The 21,136-nt window shown below is 37.5% G+C and overlaps 1 protein-coding gene across 1 annotated transcript; it reads right to left on the reverse strand.

Moving 5' to 3' along the window:
• Positions 1 to 1,844: 1,844 nt before the first annotated feature.
• LOC128237070 (nucleolar MIF4G domain-containing protein 1-like) lies at positions 1,845 to 19,773 on the reverse strand. Its single transcript, XM_052952269.1, has 15 exons — positions 19,517 to 19,773; positions 18,894 to 19,025; positions 18,269 to 18,413; positions 17,982 to 18,044; positions 16,551 to 17,427; positions 15,406 to 15,605; positions 14,533 to 14,654; positions 12,901 to 12,994; positions 12,388 to 12,505; positions 11,157 to 11,269; positions 10,405 to 10,530; positions 8,613 to 8,740; positions 7,773 to 7,937; positions 4,157 to 4,288; positions 1,845 to 3,492 (listed from the first exon to the last, which is right to left on the reverse strand). Exons 1-15 carry the CDS (start codon positions 19,709 to 19,711, stop codon positions 3,214 to 3,216), a joined length of 2,889 nt encoding a protein of 962 aa, XP_052808229.1. The 5' UTR covers positions 19,712 to 19,773; the 3' UTR covers positions 1,845 to 3,213.
• Between the last annotated feature and the right edge of the window lie 1,363 nt (positions 19,774 to 21,136).

The following is a 21,136-nucleotide window of genomic DNA, read 5'->3' on the forward strand; positions in this document are numbered from 1 at the left end:
TTGTTGTATTTTTGTTGAGGGTCATGCAATGAAGCTTCCTGTAAAGTTTCAGTGAATATGGCCTGGTAGGTTCAGAGGTGTTTTTTAAAGCAAAACAGGAAGTTTGTCAGATTGTTGTTGATCAATCATGACCTCTTTTTTTGTAGAAGGTGACCTAAAGAAGCTTCCAATAAAGTTTCATTGAATTGGACTGGTAGTTTCAGAGGAGATGTTTTTTAAAGCAAAACAGGAAGTCAGCCATTTTGTTGTTATTGCTGTTGTTGATCAATTGTGACCCTTTGTTGTATTTTTGTAGAGGGTCACCCAAGGATGCTTCCTGTAAAGTTTCATTGAATTTAGACAGGTAGTTTCAGAGCAGATGTTTTTTAAAGCAAAACATGAAGTCGGCCATTTTGTTGTTGTTGTTGTTGTTGATCAATCGTGACCCCTTGTTGCATTTTTGTAGAGGGTCACATGAGGAAGTTTCCTGTGAAGTTTCATTGAATTTGGCCAGGTAGTTTTAGAGGAAATGTTTTTTAAGCATTTGTTGACGGACGGACGGTCGGACGCCGGACAAAGACCGATCACAATAGCTCACCTTGAGCACTTTGTTCTCTGGTGAGCTAAAAATGCATTGATAATTAATGGTTGAACTTTGTGAAAGTGAAGACAATGCTTTCATTTTTTCATAAAAATATTGACTGACTTTGAACGACCAATCTCAAAACCAATAGGGCTTATAAGCTGGTCAGTCTATCTACCATGGAAGCTCGATGGTCCTAGGCCAACAGCTGGTCAATCTACCACTGAAGTTTGATGGTCCTAGGCCAACAGCTGGTCAATCTACCACTGAAGTTTGATGGTCCTAGGCCATTAGCTAGTCAATTTACCATTGAAGTTTGATGGTTCTAGGCCAACAGCTGGTCAATATACCACTGAAGTTGATGGTCCTATGTCAACAGCTGGTAAATCTACCACTGAAGTTTGATGGTCCTAGGTCAACCTACCACTGAAGTTATTTGGTCCTAGGCCAACAACTGAAGTTTGATGGGCCTAGGCCATTAATGGTCAATCTACCTCTGAAGTTTGATGGTCCTAGGCCAACAGCTGGTCAATCTACCACTGAAGTTTGATGGTCCTAGGCCAACAGCTGGTCAATCTACCACTGAAGTTGATGGCCCTATGTCAACAGCTGGTAAATCCACCACTGAACTTTAATGGTCCTAGGTCAACAGTTGGGTCATCCTACCACTGAAGTTATTTGGTTGTAGGCCAACACTGGTTAATCTACCACTGAAGTACGATTGTCATAGGCCATTAGCTGGTCTATCTACCTCTTAAGTTTGATGGTCCTAGGCCAATAGCTGGTCAATCTACCACTGAAGTTTGATGGTCTTAGGCCAACAACTGGTCAATCTACCACTGAAGTTTGATGTTACTAGGCCAATAGCTGGTCAAGCTACCACTAAAGTTTGATGGTCCTAGGTCAACAGCTGGTCAATCAACCACTAAAGTTTGATGGTCCAAGACCAACAGCTGGTCAATCTACCACTAAAGTTCGATGGTCCTAGGCCATAGCTGGTCAAGCTTCCACTGAAGTTTGATGGTCCTAGGTCAAAATATTCTCAAGTTAGTGTGCGTTTCATGAGAATGTTTACCTTTGACCTCAAAAGCAATTTAGGAGTCATCTACTGGTCGGGGGCAACCTACCACTGAAGTACATAGTATTAGGTTAAGCCGTTTCAAGTTATTTTACAGACAAGATTTGGTCTGCCAATTGACAAACATGTACATATTACTGTCAGTCCCACATTTTCCTAACTTATGTGCAACTGTTTTTTTTTTCAAAAATAAGTGACATAATATTACACATATGGGTTTATTTTATTTCTAATTGCAACATTTAGTTCATAAATCTAAGTTACATATGATGCGAAAAATGATAAAACATTCTGGTACACATTCGAGTGTTTTACCAAAATGAATTAATATAATGTGCACGCAATACATTTTATTCATTTTTCTTTTCAGAATGAACTAGCTGCCAAATTGAACGTGAAACCAGTGCAGACACTTTGACAAAATGACACAAAATCAGTGATTTACTTGTAAAATTAATTCAAATAAAACACTTAAAATCTCATTAATTTACTTGTCTACGAGACTGAACACATATTTGTAAAATGCCATGTATCTATTTAGTATTGACTCTTCAATGGCTTCATATCATTTCTTACTAGGCACAATTTTTAACACAATAAGATAAACTGACATTGATGGCATTCTTAAATTAGGTGTGCCATGGACATCTATCCTTGCTTATACATACTGGGACCCTCCTATAAACAATCATATGTTATGATCATTTGTTTTCATAGAATTTAATATCATTTACTCTAAAAAATTGTTTGACTGGTCACATGGACAAGGTAACTGTAGTTTGAATTTGTAAAACATTTTCAATTCAATATGTGACTTATTTATATGTGATATTTAACAAAATTACTGCATAATAGGATATTTTTCAGTTCCTTTGCTCCTATTAAAGGAGGACCTAACAATTAGCATTAACAACGTTAAAACTTTATTTGAAGGCTACATTGTATGAATTGCAGTATCAGAACTGTACTGGTACAGCAGTCTATGGCAAGAGCACAACTAGAGTATGCCAATGATGATCTGTTTTTCAGTTGAGCAAGTATTCTATCATGAACTACATGTATAGGCCTTTATACACAAGTACAAAATATCAATTTCATTCTGAGTATACGGGTCAAGATTTGTATAAATGTTTTCCAGGACCTTCTAGATATGGGCTTGTGGCCAACATGAACAGCACGAGGAAATTCCAGTTTCTTTATATGGTTAGCATAGTGGTTCCAATTTCAAAACCTACCAACCAGGCAAATGTCATGAAAGTTCCATTAATTTTGTCTTGAGTTTAAAATGTAAACCTTGAACAATAAAATAATTCCATTTTTCGTATATAAGCTTCATAAATGCAGTTTTCAAAGCTTTATTTTGATTGTTGAATAGCGTTTGTGTTTTGTTTGTTTGAAAACCCCAAAAACCTCCAAGCCAGATAACTCTTAACAGACAATGTCAGACTACCGTAAATCAATTTGGCAAGACCTGACAACTGACTCACAAGACAAAGGTGTGGCAATATCTTGACTTCTTTTGGAAATAAAATAGACCAATTAACAAGAATCTTAAACAATACATTTCCCACAATCACAATAACACATGGCCCTTCCCCCGGGTCAATATCCTCTCCACCATTTCCACCCTCTCTATCAACATGGGGCTCTTGGGCTCTGACTTCTTCCCTTTCACCAAGAAATGCTTCAGAAACAGCTTTAAGCCCTCATGCAGTGGCTTCAGTTTGTCAATGTGCGCGATCCTTGTGAACACTTCTTTCACGTTGTCATCAGGGTGTTCCAGAAGTAGTTCTGTCATGAAATGTTTCATGAACCTCACCATGGCTTTGTCCAGGGTCCCAAACTGGACAGTCTGAAGATAACAAGTTGGTTTTATAGTAGTAGATTGTACAGTCATTTTCGTGACAAATTGAGTTTTTGACTTTGGCTCAAAACCCCATGAGGATATACATTTAACATAAATAAACCAACAATGAATATTTAGGATAAAGAAATGTTGACTACTGGTAGATCACATATAAAATTGGGACTGAAGTGTCTGTTGCCTTGCATTTCAACACAAAAATTGGTGACTCTTAAAGATATAAACAAAACCATTCAACACACAGTGTATGTTTTAGAATAAACAGCTCAAATTCAATAGATAGTCATGGAAATTGACTTAGGGCTATTCCATTTAAACACATAACCGCCTGGGGAAAGGCACTTTTAAAAAATACCATCCTCCTACAGAAGCAAATATACCCTTTCAGGATCCAAATTAGCAAAAAAAGCACCCATCCTTATACTATTTAAATAATTGCCTCCCCCCCGGGGATTATATGTTTTACTGGAATAGCCCTTAACAATTAAAAAGCAAACATAGTTTATATATGCAGTAATGAATATCTTTAATACTGAAACCACCAGACACCCAATGAGTGAGTAGTTGAGCAAGATAAAACTTCTCTCGAAGAGCCATTAAACATACACTGATATATTACACAAAATATAACAGAAGATAGGGAGACACCTACTTTAAATACTGATAGAGACAGTGCCCCAGTGGACACCAGATGAGCCAGGAGTTTTGCAAGTTGGTCCCGGCTTCTGTCCAAGAGGCTTCCAAGCACCTTAAACTGGTCCCACAGGCTGAACTGGAAACCCATCTGAAATAGCGGGTGGTTAGATAAGTAAACATGTTCTTAATTCACCATTTATTTAATTTGTTCATTTACAGTAAATGAACTGTATTCTAAAAACAATAAATATAGATAATTTCCAATACTTTAAACTGTCAGCCTTGATGTTTTTAAGCTATTGGGCTTTAAGTGTTTAAACTCCGAAGCTAGGTAGGTCTCTAATGGGTTGTAATTTATTACCTGGGATGTCCTAGGATATCTACAGGACTTCAGATCTATGTAGGCCTAGAATGGGCTATATAACAAAGTAGGTCCTATAATATTCAAAGAACTTCAGAGCCAGATACACCTAGAAACGGCTATATTACCTGGCATGTCCTAGGACATTCAAAAGACTTTGGGCTGGTACACCTAAAATGGGCTCAATTACCCATTAGGCCCTATTCACGGAACTTCTGAGCAAGACAGGTGTAGAATGGGTTATATTACAATTGAACACCACTATTCCGAACACCGTTTATCCGAAATTATCGCTATTAAGAATTAATTTTTCGGTCCCAATTTTACTCCTTCTTTGTTTAACTTTATATTTGGTCTTTAATCCGAAATCGCTATTCCCAAATAATCGCCATTCCGAAGTAAAAATTATGGTCCCGATTTGGTATTTCACACCTATTTATCAATTCTTAATTCGAACCTGACCCTGTCATTGTTTTTCACACCTTACTTTGAATGCACTCGGGCATCGGCTTGAGGTGACAATGGAGCACAATTAGCGCTTGTTAAAGAATGACATTGATCACGTGTATGTTACAAACTTTTTATAAACTGTGCTATGTTTCAAATGCATACATGTGCCTTTTATGTTGTTTTAATAAAGAAGTATAATAACGAATTACTTGTCAATTATTCAACAATAAATCAACAAATATTTTTATATACGAAAGATAAACTCAAGCGGAGTGTATCGTATTGGTAATGTGTAACTGACAGTGCAATTTTCACGACTTAGTATTTCACATCATCTATGATTCACGAATGCTGTCATTTGCGGAAAATTATTAATCCGAAACACTGTTAATCCGAAGTAATTTGTTGGGTCCCTACGACTTCAGATTAATGGTGTTCAACTGTACTTGTTTCTTTTTTTATTTACATAAATTCTGGCCTAGAATGAGCTATATTACCTGGCATGTCCTAGGACATTAAAAGGACTTTTGGGCTGGTACACCTAGAATAAGCTATATTACCAGGCAGGTCCTAGGACATTCAAAGGACTTTTGGGCTGGTACACCTAGAATAAGCTATATTACCAGGCAGGTTCTAGGACATTCAAAGGACCTTTGGGCTGGTACACCTAGAATAAGCTATATTACCAGGCAGGTCCTAGGACATTCAAAGGACTTTTGGGCTGGTACACTTAGAATAGGCTATATTACCAGGCAGGTGCTAGGACATTCAAAGGACCTTTGGGCTGGTACACCTAGGATAGGCTATATTACCAGGCAGGTTCTAGGACATTCAAAGGACCTTTGGGCTGGTACACCAAGAATAGGCTATATTACCAGGCAGGTCCTAGGACATTCAAAGGACCTTTGGGCTGGTACACCTAGAATAGGCTATATTACCAGGCAGGTCCTAGGACATTCAAAGGACCTTTGGGCTGGTACACCTAGAATAGGCTATATTACCAGGCAGGTCCTAGGACATTCAAAGGACCTTTGGGCTGGTACACCTAGAATAGGCTATATTACCAGGCAGGTTCTAGGACATGCAAACGACTTTTGGGCTGGTACACCTAGAATAGGCTATATTACCAGGCAGGTTCTAGGACATGCAAACGACTTTTGGGCTGGTACACCTAAAATAGGCTATATTACCAGGCAGGTTCTAGGACATGCAAAGGACATTTGGGCTGGTACACCTAGAATAGGCTATATTACCAGGCAGGTCCTAGGACATTCAAAGGACCTTTGGGCTGATACACCTAGAATAGGCTATATTACCAGGCAGGTTCTAGGACATTCAAAGGACCTTTGGGCTGGTACAACTAGAATAGGCTATATTACCAGGCAGGTTCTAGGACATGCAAAGGACTTTTGGGCTGGTACAACTAGAATAGGCTATATCACCAGGCAGGTTCTAGGACATGCAAAGGACTTTTGGGCTGGTACACCTAGAATGGGCTAATTACCTGGTAGGTCCTATGACATTCAAAGGACCTTTGGGCTGATACACCTAGAATAGGCTACATTACCAGGCAGGTTCTAGGACATTCAAAGGACTTTTGGGCTGGTACACCTAGAATAGGCTATATTACCAGGCAGGTTCTAAGACATTCAAAGGACTTTTGGGCTGGTACACCTAGAATAGGCTATATTACCAGGTAGGTTCTAGGACATTCAAAGGACTTTTGGGCTGGTACACCTAGAATAGGCTATATTACCAGGCAGGTTCTAGGACATTCAAAGGACTTTTGGGCTGGTACACCTAGAATAGGCTATATCACCAGGCAGGTTCTAGGACATTCAAAGGACCTTTGGGCTAGTACACCAAGAATAGGCTATATTACCAGGCAGGTTCTAGGACATTCAAAGGACTTTTGGGCTGGTACACCTAGAATAGGCTATATTACCAGGCAGGTTCTAGGACATGCAAGGGACTTTTGGGCTGGTACACCTAGAATAAGCTATATTACCAGGCAGGTTCTAAGACATTCAAAGGACTTTTGGGCTGATACACCTAGAATAGGCTATATTACCAGGCAGGTTCTAGGACATGCAAAGGACCTTTGGGCTAGTACACCAAGAATAGGCTATATTGCCAGGCAGGTTCTAGGACATTCAAAGGACCTTTGGGCTGGTACACCTAGAATAGGCTATATTACCAGGCAGGTTCTAGGACATGCAAGGGACTTTTGGGCTGGTACACCTAGAATAAGCTATATTACCAGGCAGGTTCTAAGACATTCAAAGGACTTTTGGGCTGATACACCTAGAATAGGCTATATTACCAGGCAGGTTCTAGGACATGCAAAGGACTTTTGGGCTGGTACACCTAGAATGGGCTAATTACCTGGTAGGTCCTAGGACATTCAAAGGACTTTTGGGCTGATACACCTAGAATGGGCTAATTACCTGGTAGGTCCTAGGACATTCAAAGGACCTTTGGGCTGATGCACCTAGAATAGGCTACATTACCAGGCAGGTTCTAGGACATTCAAAGGACCTTTGGGCTGGTACACCTAGAATGGGCTAATTACCTGGTAGGTCCTATGACATTCAAAGGACCTTTGGGCTGGTACACCTAGAATAGGCTATATTACCAGGCAGGTTCTAGGACATGCAAAGGACTTTTGGGCTGATACACCTAGAATGGGCTAATTACCTGGTAGGTCCTAGGACATGCAAAGGACTTTTTGGCTGATACACCTAGAATGGGCTAATTACCTGGTAGGTCATAGGACATGCAAAGGACTTTTGGGCTGATACACCTAGAATGGGCTAATTACCTGGTAGGTCCTATGGTATTCACAGAACTTCTGAGCCAGGTAGGCGTAAAATGGGTTATACTGCTTCTCCTGCATACAGCAGCTGAGGATGACCAACACCATCTCCTGTTGTTGACTGGATTTAAGGCCTTGACGTAACAGCTTCTCAAAGGCATCTATGTAGTCCTGTGTGTGCAATATCAATATAATCATTGATAGGTTAAATGGTTTAGTAATTGTTAATAACCGACACTAACCCCTGTTGCCTTCCAGACTTCAGGCCCTGATGGAAGAACTTCATAAACACATTTAGCTAGCGGACTATCCCTGTGTATATACATGTACATGACCAAGCCAAACTATTCTAATGCTCTTTGTCTTTTGTTGATTTAGCATTTTTTACCATCAGTCCCTCTCCAATTTCACCAGGCTGTGTCATACAGCTTTCGATAACTCAGACACTGTTGTTAGAAGTTCAAAACAGTTCAAATGTATTACTTAAATAAAAAAGAGAGTGAGAATGGTTAAGGGCTATTCCAGTAAAACATACAACCTACAGGGGGAAGGCAATTATTTCAATAGTATATGGGTGGGTGTCTTTTTTCACTGATTTGGACCCCAAAAGGGTAAAATTGCTTCTGTAGGGGGGTGGTATAATTAAAAAGTGCCTTCTCCCCGGGGATTATATGTTTAAATGGAATAGCCATAAGTGATAAAGGTGTACGCCTCTCACAAAAGAGGTTGTGGGTTTGATCCCCACCAACCCCTGGAAACAGACTAAATCTGGTTTCTGTTACCTCTGAGCTTTTGTCACAATCAAGCTAAAAGTAACCAGAACAAACTAATACAAGACATTCTTACCTCACTGGTCATGATGATGTAAAAAATATTCCTCCTCAACTCTGTATTCATACGCTGTTTCCGTGCCAATTGCTGAAGCTTGTTGGAAACTTCCATGTTACCAAGACTGGAACTACTTTTTGAATCCCCTGAAAAAGAGAGGCCAATGTTGATTATTAAAGTTCAAGAGTGTTTCTATCTGACTTGTAATTGCCGTATAAACATTGACAATGTTCCAAAATTAGAGTGGACCAAAGTGCAGTAATCTTCATAAGGTTGTAGACTTGCAGACATATATAAACTTTCCTGAAAACTCCCCAATAAATAATGCTGAATTTATCATTTCAATAATTTTAAAACACAAGAAAATAATTAATTTTACTCAAATCACTGAATTCTACCAAATTTAGATTCAGGTAAATATAATAAATATTTTGAATCCTTGCCAACCCAGAAAGATCCAAACAGTCACCATTTTCCTTTCAGCTTCATGGTCAGTAAACCATGACTTGTATTCATGGGTTCATCAACAGACATACTTACCATGTTCTATGTTCAATGGTTCATCTACAGACAAACCATGCTCTGTGTTTAGTGGTTCATCTACATACAAACCATGTTCTATGTTCAGTGGTTCATCTACAGACAAACAATGTTCTATGTTCAGTGGTTCATCTACATACAAACCATGTTCTATGTTCAGTGGTTCATCTACATACACCATGCTCTGTGTTTAGTGGTTCATCTACAGACAAACCATGCTCTGTGTTTAGTGGTTCATCTACATACACCATGTTCTATGTTTAGTGGTTCATCTACAGACAAACCATGTTCTGTGTTCAGTGGTTCATCTACAGACAAACCATGCTCTGTGTTTAGTGGTTCATCTACAGACAAACCATGCTCTGTATTTAGTGGTTCATCTACAGACAAACCATGTTCTGTGTTCAGTGGTTCATCTACAGACAAACCATGTTCTGTGTTCAGTGATTCATCTACAGACAAACCATGTTCTGTGTTCAGTTCATCAACAGACACACTTACCATGCTCTGTTCTCAGTTGCTCATTTATAGACATACTTAACATGTCCCAGTTTCAGTATATCATCTACAGACAAACCATGCTCTGTGTTTAGTGGTTCATCTATATACAAACCATGTTCTATGTTCAGTGGTTCATCTACAGACAAACAATGTTCTATGTTCAGTGGTTCATCTACATACAAACCATGTTCTATGTTCAGTGGTTCATCTACAGACAAACCATGCTCTGCGTATAGTGGTTCATCTAAAGACAAACCATGCTCTGTGTTTAGTGGTTCATCTACATACAAACCATGTTCTGTGTTCAGTGGTTCATCTACAGACAAACCATGTTCTGTGTTCAATGGTTCATCTACAGAAAAACCATGCTCTGTGTTTAGTGGTTCATCTACAGACACACTTAACATGTCCCAGTGTCAGTATATCATCTACAGACAAAACATGCTCTGTGTTCAGTGGTTCATCTACAGACACACTTAACATGTCCCAGTTTCAGTATATCATCTACAGACAAAACATGCTCTGTGTTCAGTGGTTCATCTACAGACACACTTAACATGTCCCAGTTTCAGTATATCATCTACAGACAAAACATGCTCTGTGTTCAGTGGTTCATCTACAGACACACTAACCATACTCGATGTTCAGCAGATCATCTGCAGGCAAACTAACTATGCTCAGTGTTCAATAGCCACTACACTCAATTTCTCACCAACCAACTCATTTTTTCTATGTTCAGTAAATCATCTAGAGACAAACCAATACCTACCATTCTCCGCATGTTTAGAATCTTTGCCATCCCAGGAAGACCCTACCAGCCACCATTTTCCTTTCTGCTCTGCATTCAATAGATCATTTACAGAAACATGCAGCTGATTGTCTCCAAAATGGCCACCTGTAATATACACATTAATACAAAATATTAATATAAGCTTATGATATTAGACCCATTTTGAAAGGTACTTGTTAAGGCAGCATGAAGCAATTCAAAACTTAACAAAGAGCTGATTATAAAAAGACACCCCTGGCAATCAAACATAGGATAACCTTGATCCAGATTTACACACACCAACTTAACTCACAGGTGTGTAAGCTGGAAAAAGTGAAAAAGGAGCACCAATCACACCCATAGTGGACAATTAAATGGTATCATTTTCTTTCACAAAAATATTCTTTAAGTTCCAACAAAGCCATGGATTTTAAAGCTATCAATCAATAGTTCATAAAGATACCAGTCGATAGTTCCTCCCAAAACCGATCAATAGTTCATACAGATACCATTCAATAGGCCATTCCGATTCCAATCAATAGTTCATTAAGATACCAGTCGATAGTCCGTTCAAATACCAATCAATAGTCCATACAGATACCAATCAATAGTTCATACAGATACCAATCAATAGTTCATACAGATACCAATTAATAGTTCATACAGATGCCAATCAATAGTTCATACAGATACCAATCAATAGTTCATACAGATACCAATCAATAGTTCATACAGATACCAATCAATCTTACCTCTGATGTATGTTTTGATGAGTTTACGTAGATGGTCAAGATGATCGGGGTCGTAATTTGGGATTTTTCTCATGTTGTTGTTCCGGATAGCCATAATTACATCCAACATGAACCTTTAAATAAATATTACATTTAAATGGTTGGCATATATGGTCCTAGTTGTAAACTGGAAACATATTTTCATTGTTATGCTACATAGTTAAACTTGCCCATATCAACAGTCAACACATAAGTAAAATAATCAAATTAAAAAAAAATTGTTGCCATTTGTAATATGTAAAGTCACGCAATTTAAAGTTTATTGGAAGTTATTACTTAGGTTTCAGATTTGGTTTATCTTGAAGCTGTTTTTTTCTGATTTGCCAAGATTAATCTTTATATTAACCTAGGGAAATTCTGATTGAAGTAGGTTCAAGATGTTAAAGACTTCATTTTGATTTAGTGAATTTATTTCAATGTAATTCAGTAGTCAAGACCGGGAAAATATGACCACAATCAGCTAGGCCAACATATCAAACAGACTCAGTTTCATTGAGATATCTAGAACGTTTTTTTATTTATGGCTGATGTTATTGCCCTGGGGACACCTACAATTCCCCTGCCACAAGAACAATCACAAGACAATGAAACATGTAAATCACACATTTTTCTTTGAAACTCCCAACAAGAAACAAACAAAAATTTAGTGTCTATCCATGACCAACCTGACAGGAAACTGTCATAACTACATGTAGTTTCATCTTGATTTCTCCTTAACTGTTCGTCAGATAGCCTCGCTAAAATTTTACGCTCTGCTACATTGAGTTCTATAATGGCTTAAGACATTTAGCTAGGAAAATTTCATAGTCTCGAATAATAAATGAGGCAGTTTTATTGGCGCCAAATGGGAATTGGTATCGAATGGGGAAATCAGGAATAAAAGCCAATGAAATTAAGTTGTGCGTTCTATTCTATATAACGTAACAAAACACATGTACAACATCATTTTTTTTGGTTTTGAAGAGTGTAAAATTGTAACATGCAATTCATTGGAAGAAGAGTTTTCTCCTCAACCTCATATATATTCATGAAAACGAGATTTTGTCAGTCAATTTCTCTACTAATGAAGCGGAGTAAGGAACAGTTTCATGGTTGCTGACAAAGTTGTTGATAAGACAATATATAAGAAATGTTCTGCTACACAACATTCAGATATAACACTGCCCAATCCGGGTTACTGCTAAATGTATACCTGACTCTTGATTGGTCGGCTAGTTTTCCCCCCTCCTCGCCACTTGCCTTGGCCTGTACCTTCACAATGAAATCCTTGAGCTCACTTGGGCTGTCTTTTCGGAGAGTGAAACCAACATCTACAAGACAAATGTTAGTTAAATTGCGATATCTCCAGAGAGAAAGTCATTTGCTGAGTGGCAACAACAGTGGTTTTGGACAGTTAATTTCAACCCTTCAGAGTGTCATTAGTTACCATGCTTTTTTGGGAGCCTAATACGGCTACAATTTCATTGGCTGGTTGATGTATATGAGCCAGCCACTTCAGTAGCTAAATTTACATGATACGTAAAAGAATATGCCAAACCGCTGACACCAGCTTTTGGTTCTTTGATGTGTCGAGCTATAGATGTTCCCCATGATTTGAAATTCACATGGTGTATTTTTGCAGAGCAAAAACGGATATTTCTCAATGCTTCAAAACCTTCAAATGCTAAGTTAATTTGCAAACAGTAGGATAAAGAAAAATACTCACGTTTTAACAACAGCAGGATGAGTTCAATGTCTTTTTCTTGGAAGCTCTCAGTCAATCTGTCCAGCAGGTTGAATATCAACACACTGTCTACAACCTGTGTATGAGCAATGAATTGTCTGATTATCTAAGCTGAAACAATTGATATACTAACACTACCAACCACACATTTGTTGCATATTTTGCACATCGCGGCCATTTTCCTTACCACAGACATTATCTCTCTAATCTAATTTTCACTATACCCCGCCATATAAGCATATCACCCAACACGTTCATTTCTATAATTTCCCCCGCCTTTCGCAGCCTTGAGTCAATGCTATATGCAGCTTTGCGAAGTGTTAATCAACAGTAATTAAGGTAGCCGTCTATTTTCTGAAGGCTTTTTCTTTGTTCCTGTCCTATTAATATAATTCTAGTCAGTTTTATTAAACTCTTACAAACTTGACCCGAGACGATTAGGGGATTTTTCAACACTAAAATGAGGCAAGAAGGCCTTCAATCATGCGCTGTGAATGCATGTTCAACCCAAGTCACTTTCAATCATGATTTTCCAAAAGTAACAAACATAACAAATCACATTTAATAAAACACTTGGCAAATTGGTATGTCTTTTTAAATTAAAACTATTTTGTTTATTATTTAAACACTTCCAAATACGTTCAATAACCTCTGCTCATCCAACAAAGAGGTGTGACAAACGAACAGAGCTACTGGTGCAAACACTTTCTAAAGCTGTGAAAGCCCTCTCGGAGGTATATTTTAGTATTAATTAACTTATTTCCAAAAATGTTTTTACAAACACTCAATATTCCAGCGACCTAGTTATCAAGTTTGTGGAATTAAATTGTTTACCCTCGCAATTGGTTGAAAGTCTTTCTGCGAGCACAGTACAATCTGTACCAACGATACCAATTAAAATACTTGCATATCACAATAAGCCGCATCGTGACAATGCTGTATGCATGTTTTTGAAAGTCTTACGCAGTAGCAGAAGATGAATGCGGTGATTATGAGCACCACCGCCTCAGCTACCATGGAATATATCCGCATAATTAACTGCGACGATGCATTCTCTGGTGCAAAGGAGACGCACTTTAGACAAAAATGGTGTTGTTGGTAGTGTACATGGTCGGTAAAATAGTTATACAAAATGCATATTAATAAGATTAACCCGCAGAAGATCCCTTTCACTTTTTTGGTTTTTCCTCTTTATTTTTATTAATTACATTTTTTTTTATCTCTATTGCCTACCTTGAAGTTGTAGAAATAACACAGAAGCTTGGCAACATTGTCTTCTGTTTCCTTATTTATTACTTACTGTTTGTTGACAACTACATGTATATGTAATTGAAGTTGTAGAGATCAACTAATTACACCATTGAAACAATCTGTATGTTTACCCGCCCAATATTTCACCTCCATAGAAAGACTGTCAAACAATATACAATGTAAATCCTGAAAACCAGTGCCTACTGGTTGGTAATAGATCTGCATTTAAGTTGTAGAGGTGAGCCAGCATCACCATAACATTGACTGTTTCCCAGTCCCATCATTCAACTCCATAAAAGACTGTCAAACATTGTATAATGCAAGTACTGTAGATCAAAGCCCACTGGTTGTTAAGATACCTACCTTGAAGTTGTAGAGGTGAGCCAGCAACACCATAACATTGTCCATCTGTTTACCCGCCCCATAATTCACCTCCATAGAAAGACTGTTAAAGACCTTCACCAGTTCTTGAAGAAAAGCTGCTCCTGTGAAAGGAGAAATAAATCAGATTGAATTATTTTAAAACAACAGCAGTGCAAGCTCAACCCGTTCTCATTCATATCTACATGTAGCTCAACCCACTTCTTATTCATATCTAGCTCAACTCACTTCACATTCATATCTAGCTCAACTCACTTCTTATTCATATCTAGCTCAACCTACTTCTTTATCATTTTTAGCTCAACCCACTTCTCTATCATTTCTAGCTCAACCCACTCCTTATTCCTATCAAGGTCAACTCACTTCTTTACCATATCTAGCTCAACCCTCTTCTCATTCATATCTAGCTCAACCCACTTCTTATTCATATCTATCACAACTCATTTCTCATTCATATTTAGCCCAACCCACTTCCCATTCCTATTCAAAGAAGATGACCCAGGTGTATAACTTAAGAGTGATGGGGCTTGCAATATTATATGCATATTTCATACTTACAGGTGGGCTAGTTTTTAACTAACCTGATTTCTTATTTGTGGCCAGCATTTGTTTTGTTTTTCATTTTGTGCCAACAAACATGACAACAAGCTTTAACAAAATGTACCTGAACTTATCTATGTTAAAAACCTAATTCATTTTATATGTCTGACTGTAATAACTTAAGATTTCATAAGCTTTTCACACATTTATTCTCGACAATCATCACTGTACATAGATTAACCTAAAGTTTATTTCACATTACTACAATGACCTTAAATCTCAAGGTAATGAAAGTGATTCAAAATTCCTCCTTACCAACTTCCGAGCCGACATTTCCATGCAATATGGCGACCAGCATCATCAGCTCCATAGAAAGTCTGTCTGGGGTCAGCGCCACAGTTACACACGATGACCTCACAAACTCCACCAGTGTATCGCTTACATCTGCACGGCTGTTGCCCAGATACAGCTCCTCTATCTGGCTGCTGATTGGCTGCATGTTTGCTTCACTCACCCTAGGGAAGGAGAAACATGCTTTAACCTACAAGCACTAGTAGAAATAAATGTTTTCACCAGTTTATTTGGTACGGCATCATCAATACATACTGGTACTGTTACATGAGTTACCATTTAAAAAACATTTATGAAACAAGTTTACGAAAAGCTATAATGCGACCCATTGACAATTTAAAGTGTTTCATAAAATGTTGTATTAAATGGCAATGAATGTAGTCGCGATTCTTTTAATCTCAAGACACATTCTTCACCAAAATTTTACGATTTTATTCCTTTTTCGGTCAGAAGTTTAAAGGTAAATGAGTATTGCAATATGACATCAAGGTTACATTATATACATACATACATCTAGTGTTATGAAAGAAAAAACCTAATGGTTATAATATCATGTTTTTTAAATGCTAATGCAAATTCTTTTCAAAATCTAAAATAGTCAATGCAGAGTAATACATATCTTTACAAAAAACAATATAATTCATTTCACTGTCACCGGTCATTACCTGCTGAACGCTGTCGCTGATCATTACCTGCTGACCACTCACCGATCATTATCTGTTGACCACTGATCATTTCCTGCTGACCAATGTAACCGATCATTACCTGTTGACCATCACCGATCATTACCTTTTGACCACTGATCATTACCTGTTGATCACTGTCACCGATCATTACCTGGTGACCACTGATCATTACATGTTGACCACTGATCATAACATGTTGACCAATTCATTAAACTGTCAACGATCATTACCTGCTGACCACCGATCATTACCTGCTGACCACTGTAACCGATCATTACCTGTTGATCACCGATCATTACCTGTTGACCATCACTGATCATTACCTGTTGATCACCAATCATTACCTGCTGATCACCGATCATTACCTGTTGACCACTGATCATTACATGTTGACCAATTCATTGAACTGTCACCGATCATTACCTGTTGACCATTCCCTTCAGCTGTTTATGCAGCTTCTCTAATTTCAGTTTTCTCTTCTCATCCATGCCCCGAGCCATCTGTAACCTCTTGCCAGGCGGCACATATGCCCCCTCTCCTCCCGCCGGTTTGTTGTCACGAACTATTTTACCACTGGAGTCCTTTAATCGACCATAAATGTCCTCTTTCAGTTCATTGTTTTCTTCATTTGTATCTGCCTCATTGTCACCTTCAGGCCCATTTTCTAAGTCAATAGCTAAATTGTCACCTTCAGAATCTGAATCTTCCAGCTCTCTCTTGGTACCTTTTATCATACCAATGTGAGCCATATCAATTTCATCATCTTCAGCATCCAAATCATCTTCTATCTCTTCACCCTCATTTATACTGTCATCATCAGATTCAAAAGTATTCTCAAACTCAGAGTCATCTTCCATTTCCTCAACTGCATCAGCATCATCACCACTACCATCACTTAACTCCTCAAATCTGACTTTCTTGTCCTTCTTTCCCTTCTTTTCTTTCAGCTTTTTAGCTGTTATCTCTTTAATTTTCTCTGCCAGTTCTTCCCACTTCTCTTTCTTATCAGCTGCCACTTCTTTACCACCAAACGCACTCTTTTGTATCTTATCGATGTTTTCACCAATATCTATTTCCTGAGTGAGCTCTTTCTTAGATTTACTTTTAATGTCTTGTATACTTTTGTCAACTGTATCACTGAACACATGAACATCATTATCACCATAACTTTCATGATCATTACCATCATCTACATCATCACCATGGTCATCATCACTGTAGAACTGTTCCATGTCCATGTGTTCAGCCTCATCAGATTCACAATCCTCTTGCAAACCAGCAAACTCATTGTCACTGTCCCCTGAAATGAAATATTTTGATTTTATTCTGACCTGTAATTATAGTATGGCATTGCACATGGCCTTGTTTCCCCTTAAGGCATATGTACATAAAAATAAAATTTCTTATACATGCCTTGTTCTCTTAAGTATGACCCAGATCAATATTTGGCCATTGCTGCGAGAAGGTGCATTGGAGAATTTTCAAGCATTAAGCCCTTGAATATGTACAATGTATCTAAGAGCAAGACGATTAGACTAACTGTTTTAAGGCTAAATAATTGCATGAATTGAATGCTTGAAGTTTTTTCACTAAATTCTTCTCTCTAACCAGATTTTAGCCAATTTTTCCCAAAAAAGACGGCTATATAATTTAAATAATGCAAATGGGAGCCTGGCTCCACCAGGTAACTTGTGGGATTTTGTATGTCAGAGGTGGTTGGAGTAGACCACTGTCACAATTAAAATGCTATCTTTTATCTATGAATTGTAGATTGTAATCCCTTTAGTGGTCAATAAAGTGGTTGAATGACAGCCAGCATCATGTTTATTTCCCTTTCTCCTGAAACAGCCATACCTTCCAGTTGATTGTATTCTGCCAGAGATTGCAGTTTTTGTGGATCAACAACGTCCAGAATATCTATGAAGATTAGTTAAGAAAACTGTGTAAACCGAAAAGTTGTCATACATACATTAAGATTGCTTTCAACTTTCCTTCAAAGCTTGGTAAACACAACTGTCACTTGCACATTTGACAAAAAAGACAGATTTTATCTTGGCAATTACGACTTGTTTTCTAAATGATCAATTGACCCCCTGTATGTGATCTATTAACTTGTCCTTTGTTTGCTAAATAAAAGATACAATCCAATCCATCATTCATGAATGACTGGGGCAGTGTGTCCTTCTTTTTCCGCTTGTTGAGTCCAAGTTTCTTCTCGAGATCCTTAATTTCCTTGTCATCCCACATCGTCTCCACCTTCTTCTCCTCCTGCTTCGCCTCTTGTGCCTGTCAACCAATCAAAACGCTTGAAATAGACAATCATACCACTTGTCATCCCACATCCTATCCACTGTAATCTGCTTCTACTAGCTGGCCATTGCCTTTTAACCAATCAAAATGCTTGAAATGGTTAACCACTAAACAGAATGCAAAACAATTCAAATTTTAATTAACAAATATAAACTAAAACTATTCCTTTATTTCAATATGGTAAATAACACACATCAAAAACAATACCCAACAATCCAAAACTTGGTTTAAATTGTTTCCACCCCTATATAATGCAAGTCTCCTAGAGATTGAATAATAAACTGTTAGTTTCAATGTTAACATAACAGTTTGTTATCAATATTTCCAATCAGTAGAAACATTTTTTAAACATTGTACAGTCACATAATATATATCTATATATAAAATGCTACTGATACAGCAGCAGTCATTATAGCAGAATTTACATGATATTCACATGTCTTCAAGGATAGTTACCTCTTTTTTCTTTCTTGCCAGTCTCTTTTTGCTTTTCTTCTTCATTGCTTTCAACTTCTTTTTCTTTTTTTCTAATTTTTCTGCCATCAACTTGTCCTCCTTTGCTTTTTCGATATCCTCTTTAGTAGGAATCTGTCAAAACAGATAAATAAATTGTATTAAAGGATTCAGTCAATATTCAAAACAACATATGTAAAATAACTGTTCAAGTGGATTAACAATATGGCGGGAAAAGTGTCTGTTTACTTGACAGATCAATCATTTGAGAGTAGCTACATGCCCTGTTACTGAACTATTCGGGCAGCTGGTTCTTACCCACATGCACCAGTATTGAGAATTTTCAGCTGCTGTATTGGGAATCAGATCATATGTTGCTAACAATATTGATTAAAAGAGATTAAAAATCGTCAAGACACATTGAGGGCCATTTAGGTGGTTCAATTATTATCATGTGACTAGGCCCTGTAAACCAAGGCTTTTCATTTACGATAATAAATAATTGTTATTTACATTAGATATGATTACTTGAATTTAGGCTTTAGCTGAAGAAGTAGAAGTATGATCAAAACGTCAGTTGTGCAACAATTTATAATGTTATCACAATCTTTACTATACAGACTTACAGGTAATCTCCTACTGTAGGCGTTTTTTCTCTCCTTTTTCTGCTGACGGTCTTCTTTACGTTTTTGTTTTCGTGACAGCTTCGGCGACAGAAAAGTCGTCTTCAATCCATGAGATTTCTCGAATTTCTTTTTACTAGGGCCTTCTGCTTTTGTTAAGGCCTTAATTTCTGAACGAAATCTTTCCAAATTATCCATAATTATTGCTAATCTACAGAGATAAACAACAGAACATTTAATTGCATGGTTTGGACATGGGCGCAGCCATATTGGAAAGGGGCTACTTGATTATAATCAGACAAATGTTAAACCAGTTGGAAAAAGAAGATTTTGTAGCAGAGAATATAATAACTAAGAGCAAAGCTGTTCTGTGCACGTAAAAATGCATAAAACTGACAGTATTAAGGTTTATAATTAATAATCTTAGAAGAACACCGTATTTTTTTCACAAAGTTTAGCACTAGCGGATCCGGGGGAGGGGGGCACCCCCTCAAATCCTCCAAGTTTACTTTTTATAACAGTATCGTAGAGAAAATAATCGAAATAAGCTCAAAATGCACAATTTTGGACTTGAGTTGTTAGAAAAATCTTGGGGAGTGGTACCCGGAGTAATCAAACCCCTAGCCAACATTTTAAACCATATCATTTTCGGCTTTGAGGGAGGGACGTATATCAAAAGTTTCCGACCCTCATTTAACCCCCTTTAACTCTAACTAAATTCATGAATCCGCCCCTGTATTTTTGCAATGTGATAAGACCTGTGTCGAGCCATACTTTATAAACTTATATATAGATAACAATAACTGTCTTAAATACGCTAAAATCACTACATTTTTTTATATTTGAACGCTCTTTAGTAGCGCACGATTTGCATATAACAGCAGAAGACGTCATGTTGTTTTCTTAAATGCTCACATGTATGCACAAAGTAGGTGCTATTAAGTTCATACTTACATGTCGAGGGGTGAATGCGAAAAGATTCTATGTTCTTCTTTATGTTATGTACTTGGAACCTTTTCGTATTTATCCCTCGATGTATGTCTAATAATATTGATCTTTTTGAAATAAAAGGGTGGTGGAATTCACTTCTATATGAACGATAAATTGCCATTTAACCACATATACCCAATAAAGGACAATTTTGGATCAATATGGGCTCATTTTTTAAATGAAAAGTATAAAATACTTTTGTTCATCCTCGTATATCGTCCACCAGATTCTTCACAGGAATGAATCGACAACAAAAAGCAGTAAAGCCATTCGACGTCAATAACCACATTAATGCTGCACAAAATATTAGATCGCAGATTTTCATAGTTCAGTTCAAAAACTAATGTTTTTCGCTTAAAGCGTTACAAACGGTTTAAGAAAAATGCATAAAACATCAATTTTTGAATATAAATAGAAAAATATGTGAATAATTTTTTGTCAGCAGTCTTACATGAATGGTCACATGCATTTTCGTATACATCACAAAAACTTGAATGTATGATTCAGATCCCAACAGCTGCCCCTGGCCTACTTTAAATAGTTAAACCTTATATAACTCTAGTGGATTTTAAGATTTTATAGAAAGTTGAATAATCGTCGACAAATCATGATCGTATTTTGTACCATGACGTG

This window comes from Mya arenaria, chromosome 1 (genome assembly GCF_026914265.1).
Source record: "Mya arenaria isolate MELC-2E11 chromosome 1, ASM2691426v1".
NCBI lineage: Eukaryota > Metazoa > Mollusca > Bivalvia > Myida > Myidae > Mya > Mya arenaria.

Excerpts from the sequence above, each read along its gene's own strand:
- LOC128237070 (XM_052952269.1), bottom strand. The coding sequence starts at position 19,711 with ATGGATAATTTGGAAAGATTTCGTTCAGAAATTAAGGCCTTAACAAAA. Across the intron at positions 15,606-16,550 it reads CTGAAGGGAATGGTCAACAG|GGTGAGTGAAGCAAACATGC; the intron begins GTAATGATCGGT and ends CTCCTTCCCTAG. Across the intron at positions 14,655-15,405 it reads AAATGTCGGCTCGGAAGTTG|GAGCAGCTTTTCTTCAAGAA; the intron begins GTAAGGAGGAAT and ends CTCCTTTCACAG.